Source organism: Mizuhopecten yessoensis, unplaced genomic scaffold (genome assembly GCF_002113885.1).
Source record: "Mizuhopecten yessoensis strain PY_sf001 unplaced genomic scaffold, ASM211388v2 scaffold2317, whole genome shotgun sequence".
Classification (NCBI taxonomy): Eukaryota; Metazoa; Mollusca; class Bivalvia; order Pectinida; family Pectinidae; genus Mizuhopecten; species Mizuhopecten yessoensis.
In genome coordinates this window covers 194393-207516 of record NW_018404486.1, presented here as the reverse complement: position 1 = coordinate 207516, position 13124 = coordinate 194393, and the positions used below count along the sequence as shown (strand labels likewise).

The 13124-nt window shown below is 36.7% G+C and overlaps 1 protein-coding gene across 1 annotated transcript in view; it reads left to right on the top strand.

Annotated features, from left to right (window-relative positions):
* The window catches only part of LOC110445514 (ubiquilin-1-like), a 21657-nt gene extending 8533 nt beyond the window's left edge, over positions 1–13124 (top strand). The window contains exons 3-15 of the mRNA XM_021490188.1: positions 1095–1166; positions 1581–1712; positions 2250–2375; positions 2727–2777; positions 3727–3804; positions 4113–4242; positions 4764–4898; positions 6071–6210; positions 6692–6775; positions 7154–7269; positions 9257–9509; positions 10358–10442; positions 11099–13124. Of these exons, the coding sequence (XP_021345863.1) occupies positions 1095–1166; positions 1581–1712; positions 2250–2375; positions 2727–2777; positions 3727–3804; positions 4113–4242; positions 4764–4898; positions 6071–6210; positions 6692–6775; positions 7154–7269; positions 9257–9509; positions 10358–10442; positions 11099–11157 (1461 nt within the window). The 3' untranslated portion in view covers positions 11158–13124. The remainder of the gene's footprint in view (positions 1–1094; positions 1167–1580; positions 1713–2249; positions 2376–2726; positions 2778–3726; positions 3805–4112; positions 4243–4763; positions 4899–6070; positions 6211–6691; positions 6776–7153; positions 7270–9256; positions 9510–10357; positions 10443–11098) is intronic.

Sequence of the window (13124 nt, the reverse complement as noted above, 5' to 3'; positions counted from 1 at the left end):
TCCCAGGGTTATATTGCGTAGTTGGAGGTGCTGGCTTGCCAGTAGGCAGTATATTCCCCTGAACATTGCTTACTATAGGGCACGTCCCAGGGTAATACTGCGAAGTTATAAGTAAAACCTACTCAACAAAAACCGAAGTACACTCTTCATCATTGAGTTTGTACCAGTACTCATACTTTGTAACTTGTAAGTCTCACGTACCAACTGGAGGGGTAAGTAGCATGTGCACTTGTGTACCGTCACTGAGAATGTGAGAGTCATGTCTTGATGTGATGCAGTGCTTACACTACCAACAAGGAAGTAGAAACTGTTCCTCTAATCAGATTAAGACTTTACTAATGATCAGACCAGCTGATAAGCATGATTGATTTCACATTTCTTACGTACCAGAATACAGTTTTATGTATATACACAAAAAGGCAAATATATGTACATACCATCAGATCCAAAAAACAGTTTTTGTATGATTTGTCTTGTATACATTGTTTAATATGGTAAAAGTTTTCTCCACTAAAGTTAAGTCGTATTATCTCATTAATTTCATCTCTCTAGTAACTTCATATAAATCTAAACAGATTTTCATGAGACTTCCTATAATTGGTATCATGTACTATGTCTGTATATTTGATCACAGGTTCAGTTCACTTTTCATAGTACCGTTTGCATGTAGTCAAAGTCAAGGTCACTTACGTTTACTCGTTTTTGAAAAAACCTAGTCGTTGCTCTAGAAATGTCATTTCTCAGTTGATTTTGCTGAAATTTTATACAAATGTAAGGGATGTGAAACCATTGCTGTAGCAACCTCTTTAGAATTAAAGAACAGACAATTAGTAGATATGACAGTAAATTAAATAATGTGTATGAGTATACAACGTATATATTTCAGGGTTCTTCGTTAGCGTCAACATTAATGTAGTTCTTTTAAAAAAGAAATATTTTCATATTTCTTGCAGCTTAATCTTCCAAAGGAGTGACTGGACATACATGTTACCTCATAAGATTTGAATGAGGTTTTGAGAATGCTGTATTCTGATCAGTTTATGTATGCAAAATGATTTGTATCCCTCTAATGTCTTGTTTAATTTCCCGTTCAGTCCCAGCAACAGGCTGCGGAAGTGAGTGGGGCTGCCAGTCCATCAGCACCTTCTCCTGCAGTCGGTGTGCAGGTAAGTTGATATCTCAGAGCATTCGTTTACTGTGAGCAACAATTCATATCCATAGTGATTCTTATTATAGTACAGAGTTCACAGGAAATACCTCACACCTGTATGACCTAGTATTTAGTGTGCTTACACTAGGAGGTTGTGTGTCTTAGACTGGCCTTTTGAGGGCTTAAGAATTGTCAATGCTTAGAGAAACTTACTGATGATCAAGTTTCTATAGAGAATGGACACTGATGATCAAGTTTCTATAGAGAATGGACACTAGAAAGTTAAACCGAAGACACACTTGGACTCTTGTTTGAAATAGTATGTACTGGTTGATAAGAAGTATTAGAAGAATAAAGTTCTGTTTTTATATGCTGCTGGTCGATGGTATTGTAAGATAGTTGTTGAATTGTATTTAAATGTTTCTTGTAGCCTCCTGTAGGTCAGCCCAATGTGGGGGAGACCCCGTTTGGAGTAGGTGGTCTGGGAGGCCTGGCTGGCCTCGGCAATCTGGGGATGGGCTCGGCCAACTTCATGGAGATGCAGCAGAGGATACAAAGAGAGGTGAGCTCACTGTACTGACAAGTCATAATACAGTCTCACAACTTCTCATGGTTTATCATAAATTCATCATTTATGAAGTCATGCTTTTATGAAAATTAAATGAGTAATACTTGAAAAAGATTCCCGATATCTTTATCAATAGTAACTGACACATATAAATATAAATTAGAATCTTGTTTACTCCTATTTATAGAACTCATGCTTAAGGTCACTAACAGGAAGAAATGATTACAATTGGGTGGTCGGGTGGTGCAGTGGATAGCGCACTTGCCTTTCACCAAGGCGGCCGGGGTTCGATTCCCCGATCGGACGTGAAAAGGTTGGGGTCACCTGCCCGACCACGTGGGTTTTCTCCGGGTACTCCAGTTTCCTCCCACAATAAGACCCCCAACGCGCTAACAACCGCGCCAACAAGAGTGTAAAATAAATAAAGATTATATAAGAAATTATTTCTATTATTTTATTCATTCAAGAATGAGTTTATATTATTTTTTGGTTGTTTTTTAAATTTTCTGTATTTCCATGACATGATTTCAGATGATGAGTAACCCTGAAATGCTACGTAACATGATGGACAATCCATTTGTCCAGCAACTGATGTCGAACCCCGATGTGATGAGACAAATGATCACAACCAACCCACAGATGAGGGAGCTCATGGAGGTTGGTGCCGACAGCCTGTTTAGAATTCCATACACTAAACATGTATTATCTGAATCTGAATAATACATGATAATAGCTATATATAGTTAAAAAAAGATTTTTGTTTTATTGACTTTACGATCATCAAGAACATCAGCTATGTCATTAGCAGAATTCATAAAACAACATTAAAAGCAGCTTTTCCGAAATAAACAAGTAATACATTGTATATCTAAATTCATTTTAAGTGTGTTTAGTAATAACAAGCTGATGCTAATGTATACAACAATAAAACACTATCATAATCGCGTATTCACTGATTGCGCAATAGCATCACAATTGTCCAAATTCCTTTTTCAATTCCTATTTCAGAGAAACCCTGAGATTACACACATGTTGAACAACCCTGATTTGATGCGACAGGTGAGCAAAGATTCTTATCCTCACAGCTTTATTGGATAAATGTCTATTACTTGATGCGTTGATTAGAACTTACAATGATCTGAATTCAAAATTTTGAAACATCTGAATATATATGCTGTGTTAGATAAACGCACAAAAGTTATCAACAAAATCAGCATGTTGTCTGGTGTCTGACAAATGTTTCCAGCCAATAAATCAAATGTTATATAACCATTTAAAACATTGCCATTAGTGATGGGCTGATGATCGATTATAATCGAAAATTAATCCGTTTGCCCTTTCCGATTCTGATTATTGATTACCAATTCCCTAATCGATATCATCGGTTCTTTATTGAAATCAAAGTATTTAAATGTCTTTCATGTAAAGTCTGCTTTAAAAGTCATATATTTTGATGATTTTTACATTATGATTGTTAAAAATACATACAAGTTGCTTGATATCCATTATTGTAAAAGAACGAAACCTAATGTAAAGTGAACAGCTCTGTCTATTGATGTAACAGTAGTGTTCTCACTTTGTTTGGGTGTTCAGTCCCAAAAAATTATAAATCGATTATACAATCAATCATTGCTCTGTTTACTACTTCCCATTACAAACAGATTATCGATTATGATTTTAAAAACATTGCCCATCACTAATTGCTATATTGGTAGAAGTGATTGTGTAATACTTTATTAAAACAAGTATCCACAGAAAGTTCCTGGTATTTTTACCCTTTCTCCAGTCCCCATGTTCTCCTGTCCCCATGTTCTCCAGTCCCCATGTTCTTCAGTCCCCATGTTCTCCAGTCCCCATGTTCTCCAGTCCCCATGTTCTCCAGTCCCCATGTTCTCCTGTCCCCATGTTCTCCAGTCCCCATGTTCTCCAGTCCCCATGTTCTCCTGTCCCCATGTTCTCCTGTCCCCATGTTCTCCTGTCTATATATGTTTCCTGTTCTGTATTACAGACAATGGAGCTAGCTCGGAACCCTGCCATGCTCCAGGAGTTAATGAGATCACAAGACCGTGCTATGAGTAATTTGGAGGTGAGTTTACTATCCAGTATTACAATGTAACTAAATAATAGGAATCTAAAATTTGTTTCTGATGGACAACATTACAGAATGGTATATTATCAACCATTAGTACTGGTAGTTATTTATTCCCAGTTTCTGTTTTGACAGCAGGGTATAAAAGTCGATATTTTTTCCACATAATATTCTTCGGAGTTTAACCCTTTCAATGCTGTAGACCGTAATGGACTAATCCATATCAGAGCCTGGCAGAGTGTTCTAAAGTTGCATAGGGGTGAGAGGGGTTAAATGCACTACAAAGTAAATGATGTTCTTTGCAGAGTATTCCCGGTGGTTTTAACGCACTACAGAGAATGTACCATGACATTCAGGAACCGATGATGAACGCAGCACAGGAAGGTTTTGGGAGCAGGAATCCCTTTGCCTCCCTCGTCCCTGGAGAATCAGGAGGTAGGCAGACATTTATAAGGAAGTTGTTATCTTAATAAACTGTAAATACACAATAATGTAATAACAACTGTTACAGACAATAAATTTGTACTAGCTGCTACAGCTCTGACTGTATGGGATTGGGTGGTAGGTAGGTACCTACAATTGTTAGGTTAGCGTGTGGGTGATGAAATCTAAAATTATTGTTAACATTTGTAGTGTGTCCGTGTGAAAAAAATTACTGCAGGTGATGGGAGTTCAAAAAATTTGTCACTCGATCTTTCTACCCCATGTATTTGTTATCAAAAATAGCTGTCGTGGAATATTTGCTGTACTTTTTGAAAAAACTGACTTTTTACCAGTGACTAAGCTATCCATGGAGTTAAAAAAACAAATATTTGATTTCCTAATTAGATTTATGCATAGTAAAAATATAGTTTAAAATTTGACAGGATTTCCTAATGTTATTTTAGTATTTTGCATGAATAGTTTTTCATTTTTTTTTGGCAAAATTGATAAAATTTTGTTGCGTAATTTGACAGCCAACACTGGTGATGATGGTCAACAAGGCAGAGAAAACACAGATCCTTTGCCCAACCCCTGGGCGCCTCAGTCACCCGGGGCAACCACCACCTCTGGAACGACGGGCACATCCAACACAACAACACCTTCTAGGGGTAAGTATTATGGCCATATATCTCAAGAGGTCAATATCAAACCATACCAAGGAAAGTAAGTGAGTGAAAGCATTGTTTTTTGGACACTTGATATTTGAGTTCTGGACTCATCCTGTTGGACTCACATGTTTGGAGAACCCACTATGGCAGTGAGATTCATCAGTCTTTTGAAAATAATGTTCAGGACTCTAACATCCCTGATGGATGATAGCCAACACCTTGATTTCTTAGTATCATTACCTGAAACAATTCTAAGGCATGATACGTCTCCCTGTTGTGGAGGGGGACGTATACATACGTCTCCCTGTTGTGGAGGGGGACTCCTCATAGCTCAGTAGACTCATGTGTAATACCTATCGACCAATCAAATTATGAGATATTTCTCTAGGGGTCAGTAATAGGACATGAAAACTATGATTTGATACAGGTATGTTTGATACAGGTATGTTTGAGATGCCTGGGATAGATTATGAGATATTCCTCTAGGGGTCAGTTATATGACATGAACACTATGATTTAATACAGGTATGTTTGAGATGCCGGGGATAGCTTATGAGATATTCCTCTAGGGGACAGTTATATGACATGAACACTATGATTTAATACAGGTATGTTTGAGATGCCGGGGATAGATTATGAGATATTTCTCTAGAGGTCAGTAATATGACATGAACACTATTATTTGATACAGGTATGTTTGATACAGGTATGTTTGCGATGCCGGGGATAGATTATGAGATATTCCTCTAGTGGTCAGTAATATGACATGAACACTATGATTTGCTACAGGAATGTTTGATACAGGTATGTTTGAGACGCCGAGGATAGATTATGAGATATTTCTCTAGGGGTCAGTAATAGGACATGAAAACTACGATTTGATACAGGTATGTTTGATACAGGAATGTTTGAGACGCCGGGGATAGATTATCCTAGGGGTCAGTAATAGGACATGAAAACTACGATTTGATACAGGTATGTTTGATACAGGCATGTTTGAGATGCCTGGGATAGATTATGAGATATTCCTCTAGGGGTCAGTAATATGACATGAACTCTATGATTTGATACAGGTATGTTTGATACAGGTATGTTTGAGACGCCTGGGATAGATTATGAGATATTTCTCTAGGGGTCAGTAATATGACAAGAAAAACTATGATTTGATACAGGTATGTTTGAGACGCCGGGGATGCAGAGTTTGATGCAGCAGATGACACAGAACCCACAGTTAGTAGAGAACATGCTACAGGCACCATACATGCAGTCAATGATGGAGAGTATGGCCGCCAACCCTGATATGGCCCAACAGGTAAGTGTCATTACTATACCATACAGGTTGGATGTTTTCAATTAAATTCATCAGTTTCGAATATGTGATATCACAGTTTTACTTTATGTACTAGCAATCTACGTATGTAACGTGTCGCAACATTTCAAGACCGACTGGTCCCTTTGTCAAGTTATGACCGAGTGAGGGATTTGAATTGTTTATCTGTACAACGATGTGACGAAATTGTAAATTTCACATGTCACTCGGCAGAGGGTTTTTTCGCCTATCTAAAGAGAAAGTCTACATACTGAATTGAACAAGTTAGACGTTTATGGAGGTCAGTGAAAATTTCATCAGATGATTGACCAGAATATCTACAAAGAGAACATAGTGCATTTGAAGGAATTTTCATAGAAATATTAAGCTATTAATTGTTTTCTTTGTTTGCCTAAATAAAGTTAATTAAAAACATGTATTTAATGTTTGATCAAGAAATCAAAGTTGTGTTTATCACTATCAGATGCTGAGTGCTCACCCCATGTTGGCTGGCAATCCTCAGCTCCAGGAACAGATGAGGCAACACATGCCCGCTATGATGCAACAGGTCTGTACATTACGAACACTTGTCAGCATTTGTTTCATTGGTAATGTGATCTAAAGCTTCTTATGTAGAAAAGAATGAAGAAAGAAAAGAATGAAGTAAATAATTTGATATTTTCAAAAATCAAAATTGTCCCCAATTTAAAAGAAGTCATGCCCATTGCTCCTATTGATATTTAATATTTAATCTTAAACTAATTCAATATTCAATTAACTTCAATTTTTTTTCTTTCTTAAAATGAGGTCTGAAAAATATGAAGTCATACACATTGTCAAAAAATGGTTGGAATACCATTTTAGAAAGAGACGAACAAAACTATGGTTACTTTTATTAAATCTTTAAGACATTATAGCAAGTAGTCTATGTTGTTTTCCAATTCAGATGCAAAATCCAGATATCCAGAGAGTGATGACAAATCCGCGGGCGTTGGAGGCCATGATGCAAGTACAGACTGGTCTTCAACAGCTACAGTCAGAGGCTCCAGGCCTCTTCCCTCAGTAAGTGTACAGACACAACAGCAATCCAGATTGCCAGAACTCAGCATTGAAATAAATAATAATTTCCTTGCTAAAGTTGCCTTTGCCAGATGTAATGTTTACAAAATGCAAAACATTGTGTGTGTATGAGAATATGGTTAATGTTCACAAAAATTCCAATCCAACCAAAATTAATGTTGCAGTATTAAACATTACTTTTCAATTCAATTGCATAAAGTATTGACTTTACAGAGCAGATGTAGGTTAAGACTAAAATAAACATCAGAATAAACAAACTTAAGGCACCAGGTCCTAGTATTGCAGAGCGTCTTAAATCTTATAATGTTGTTCAAGATAACATTCTTAAATTCCACATTTTCTATAATCAAGAACAGATACTAACGCCATTTTAGGAAAGGGAGGGGGTTTAGTATTATCCATATCTGTCCTATATCTAACCCTTTTCAGCAACTTACTAGTAGACTTTGATTGAAATTTATGCAAAGGTCAATTGCTGAAACAGTTTCCACTCAATAGCTTCAGTAGTTTTGAATGGATTAATTTCCAACTTCATAGGATGGTTCATTGCTATGAAAGCTCGGACAAGTTCGATAACCAAAATTGTTCCCCTGTTATTTACCGAGTTATGGCCCTTTGTAGAATTGCAGAAACAGTTTCCGCTCAATAACTTCAGTAATTTTGAATAGATTCATTTCAAACTTCATAGGAAGGTCCATTTTTATGAAAGCTTGCACTAGTTCGATAACCATTATCCGCCTGTTATTAAGGGAGTTATGGCCCTTTATGGAATTGACGTAACACTATCTGCTCAATACCTTGAGAAATTTTGAATGGATTCATTTCAAACTTCAGCCATAATTTACAGACTTTTGTAGAATTGACAGAACACAATTTCTGCGCAATAACTTCATGCACTATTGGCACTGCTCATTCGACATCTGACAGGCGTATCATGTACCGCTTTGCGGAACTCTTGTTCTAGTCTAGTTGACATTCTATCTGCTGTTTTTAAGTCCCAACATTTATTCCGGTTTTGATTTATAAAAGCTCATTTGACAGCAATGCTGTAGTTCATTATCTCCTTTTATTGATATGATTCACTGTTATGGTTGAGGATGATTCACTGTTATGGTTGAGGATGATTCCCTGTTATGGTTGAGGATGATTCCCTGTTATGGTTGAGGATGATTCCCTGTTATGGTTGAGGATGATTCCCTGTTATGGTTGAGGATGATTCCCTGTTATGGTTGAGGATGATTCCCTGTTATGGTTGAGGATGATTCCCTGTTATGGTTGAGGATGATTCCCTGTTATGGTTGAGGATGATTCCCTGTTATGGTTGAGGATGATTCCCTGTTATGGTTGAGGATGATTCCCTGTTATGGTTGAGGATGATTCCCTGTTATGGTTGAGGATGATTCCCTGTTATGGTTGAGGATGATTCCCTGTTATGGTTGAGGATGATTCCCTGTTATGGTTGAGGATGATTCCCTGTTATGGTTGAGGATGATTCCCTGTTATGGTTGAGGATGATTCCCTGTTATGGTTGAGGATGATTCCCTGTTATGGTTGAGGATGATTCCCTGTTATGGTTGAGGATGATTCCCTGTTATGGTTGAGGATGATTCCCTGTTATGGTTGAGGATGATTCCCTGTTATGGTTGAGGATGATTCCCTGTTATGGTTGAGGATGATTCCCTGTTATGGTTGAGGATGATTCCCTGTTATGGTTGAGGATGATTCCCTGTTATGGTTGAGGATGATTCCCTGTTATGGTTGAGGATGATTCCCTGTTATGGTTGAGGATGATTCACTGTTATGGTTAAGGATGATTCACTGTTATGGTTGAGGATGATTCACTGTTATGGTTGAGGATATTTCATACATTTTAGCAGGGAAATGTTTATTGATATGAGGTGAGACTTTGGTGTAATTGTATAACCTGTTTTACATGAATTTAATTCAATGTTAACTTGGTGTATTTCAGATTAAATCCTGCAATGGCCCAAGGTGTGCCCACTACCTCGACACCCACGACACCTGGCTCGGCTAACTCCCCCACCACCACTTCATCTACCACACCCTCAGCTGACACTACATCAACTACTACCACAGCGGGGGGCACAACCGCCACAGCAGGGGGCATGACCCCTGCAACAGGGGTCACTCCCGGTGCCAGCCAAGAACAACTCACCAATCTGATGTCACACATGATGCAAATGATGTCACAGGGCAATATTGTAAGTCACAAACCTAGTACTTCTGGTTGGTCACAAAATCAACGGTTGCACCATGTATTATAACTACGCTAATTTTTTAGCCTTTTAAATTCCCCATTAATACAAATATTGATTGACAAGGAAATGGTTCAAATTGAAATGATTTCAATTCCTAAGTGTTTGATAATAGTTTAGCTTCGACAAACATTCTGCCCTGTTGAGATGTTAAAGATTATTAGTGCACCACCGTCTCTGGGGGGTAAAATAGGTTTGCGCTTTGTCGGTCCTTCCATTCTCTGTATTTTATCTGGAGTAACCAGACCTGGTATGCAGAGTATGAGAAGCAGGTCACTGTGACACTGCTTTGACCTTTGACCTAAACCTTTGAAAAAAATAGCTCCTGTGCTATTTCACCATGATTAACCAAATTTGGTACGTAGGTATTTATGTTATGATGGTGGGGTGCAGTTTACACAAAAAAGATCTTTGTGATATGTGCTTTGGCCTCTAATTTCAGTCATTGAATTTTTTTCTATTAAGTACTATTTTTCCATGAGTAACCAAATTAGGTATGGTTGAATTTCATATGAAAATAAAGTCATTGTGATTGTCATTTTGACCTCAGGTGGCAATCATTGGTGAAAATTTGCCCTATTCTGTATCAGGATGCTTCCTTTGTAGTAGGTGGATGTTGAGAGGCGTACATGTACAGCTCGTTAAATAAAGAAATCATTACCGGTGGGGACTGGATTGCCTTGTTTTAACATAGAGAAGTGAAATAGTCTTTAGAAATAACTAAATACTGTTTAGCTATAATTGTGTTTTACATGTTGGTATGGCAGTATTACAACTGGTTATTAAACTTTCAGAACCAGCCACCGGAACAGAGGTACGCATCAGAGCTAGATCAGTTAGCCATGATGGGTTTTGTAGATCGAGATGCTAATATTAGAGGTGAGTTTTCTCCTGCTGTGTACGACTTACTGGTGGAGTAGAATCTTCTTAATGGTTTGGCCAGGGATATTCTCAGTTTTTGAACAAAAGGTCTGCAATGACTGCTAAATTCACTTTCTGGACTAATTGAGGGCTATTAAAAAGTTGAGTATACTGGAGATTAGGGAGTCATTTTTTCAGAGAACAAATTTAATAGATAGCAGTGACCTGAGAAATAGTAGAATCTATATTGCCATTCTCTGTTGTATAAAACCTGCTAAAATGCAAGGCAACTACACCTATTACAATGCCTGGGTTATACGTTCTGTAAATGTACTTAGAAATGTAACCCGATGCAGATAATCAAGTATTTCGAAATAACTTTACAATGCATAACGCATACAATTATTTCTATATGCAAAATGATTAAATACATAACAGTTTTTTTTTTCCTTTCTTATTTTTTTATTTTTAGTAACTGGCATCATAATTTAGCCATAATAAACAGGAATGCAGTAATTTTTAATCATCTGTCAGAATTCATTACTCTCAAATTAACATGAAAAGGTTTTCAGATATGATTAACAATAATACACATACATTTACATGAGCTACAAAAAATATCCCTATTGCCATATATATGTTATGTTTACAAATGATTGTTTTCTGTATTCCAGCATTACAAGCTACGTTAGGAGATGTGAATGCAGCAGTAGAAAGATTACTGCAACGATGATAGTAACTGTAAACGAAAGACGTTAGTGATTATATGTGGTTTACAGAAGTGGACACAACATGAATTACCGAGTTACTGACCGGGCGGAACCCTGAAACACCTAGAAAGCACGTCGGACAGTGGACTGCATTCTGTACTACAGTAGTGTACATTACAATGTATATTTAGATTGTTACTCTCATTCATTGGTTGAAATGGCTGACCAGATCATCAGAAGTAGGATGGAACCTTGTAGTCCTGAGAAATGTTCATATGGCGCTTTGGTGAAGACTTTGTTTTATATCGAAGCAACGTGCAATTTTCAGTCTGCTTAGATTCATTCCTCAAAATGTTGTCCATAGGTAGTTCAGCTGTTGCAACCACTAAATGAAAGATATATCTACCTTTCGAAAATCCTTTAAAAATGCATGCAAAGGTCTTGTATTTTTTCCTTGATTTCAAACTTACACTCGTGATTTGGTGTTTTAGAAGACAAATACATTGCACTGAATGTTAAACCATAAGACATGAAATAATTTCCAAATAATAAAAAAAAAAATCAAACATAACTTTTGTTGTATCAGGTACATTGAAAATAGAACTTGTACAATGGATTTAAAGCTCCAGAAAGACAACTTTTAGATTATATTCATTTGCATACATATCTCCATCTGCCTATGTATTTAAGAAATTGTCGTTGAGTGAATTTTAAGTCCATTTTAATTCTATATAAAGACTATTTTGTGAGTGACAATACCTATGTACAGTAAGTTGGTAGTTTCCTACTGACATGTTTATTATTCAGTGGATTGGATATTCCAACACAAAATCAGGATCCCGTCACATATATCAAGACCATGATGCAGTATATATCATTAATTGTACATGTGCTGGTAGCGGTTTTATTTAATTTTACCAGGTAGGGTTATCTCCAAGAGACTTGTAATTCATGATTCCTTCAGAATAGCAATTTCTTGTTATTGTTTTTCGTTGTTTTAAGAAATATTCAATACAGTAATTCTTCATCTGTAGAAAACATAAACTTTCATTTATTTAACATAATTGTAATTTCCCTTATTTCTTTTTTGTTTGTTTAGCTGAAGTTTGTAATTTCCATATCAATCAGACAGCTTGTCTATAGAATGCAGCCACTGTGTGAGGAACCTTATTTATATATTTTGTTGTCTTCAACTTTTAATACACAGTCACTTACAGTTCAGTCCTGATTCCTTTCTGCCTATTATAGATTGTTAACCTTTTAGTTAATTGAACAATTATAATGAAGTTAATGTATTAAGAAATAAGACTAAACCTCTACAATATATCATATTAACTAACCATAGGCAGAACATATAACGGGGATAATATTGAGGGAAAACTTTTACTGCATTGTGAGTATATCACATGCATTTAAGTGTTGTGTTAAATTTGTTTGTAAATCATATTTTGTGTTCATCAATATCTGGTCTCTGTAGCATAGCTGTAGTCCTCTTAGTCAAATCTTTTTGTCGGAGGTTCACCGAATGTCTCGATGAGATAAAGAAATAATCATGATTCTTTGGTGACTACTTTAAGGTACAATATCTACCATAAGATATCGGCGATATACCGGGGGGTCGTTGTGATACACCGGGGAGTCGTCGTGATATACCGGGGAGTCGTCGTGATACACCGGGGAGTCATCGTCGATATAATCCTGGGGAGTCGTCATGATATACAGGGAGTCGTTGTGAAATATGTTTAAATTTGGCTGGTTGTGTGTGTGTAGGTCGAAAGAAGTGCCATGGAATTGTCGTTGATGCCATTTCAATACAGAAAGTTACAATTTCTTATTGTATTGAATTTGATATGTTGTCACTCATTAAAGGACTGTTTTCACAGTAGTCGTGGCATTTTATTCTGCGATTTCTCCACGTTTGCTTTCATTCTGGAACATTCATTGTTAATTATCAATTCTGCAAATAAAAAAAATCTGAATATTAATATCA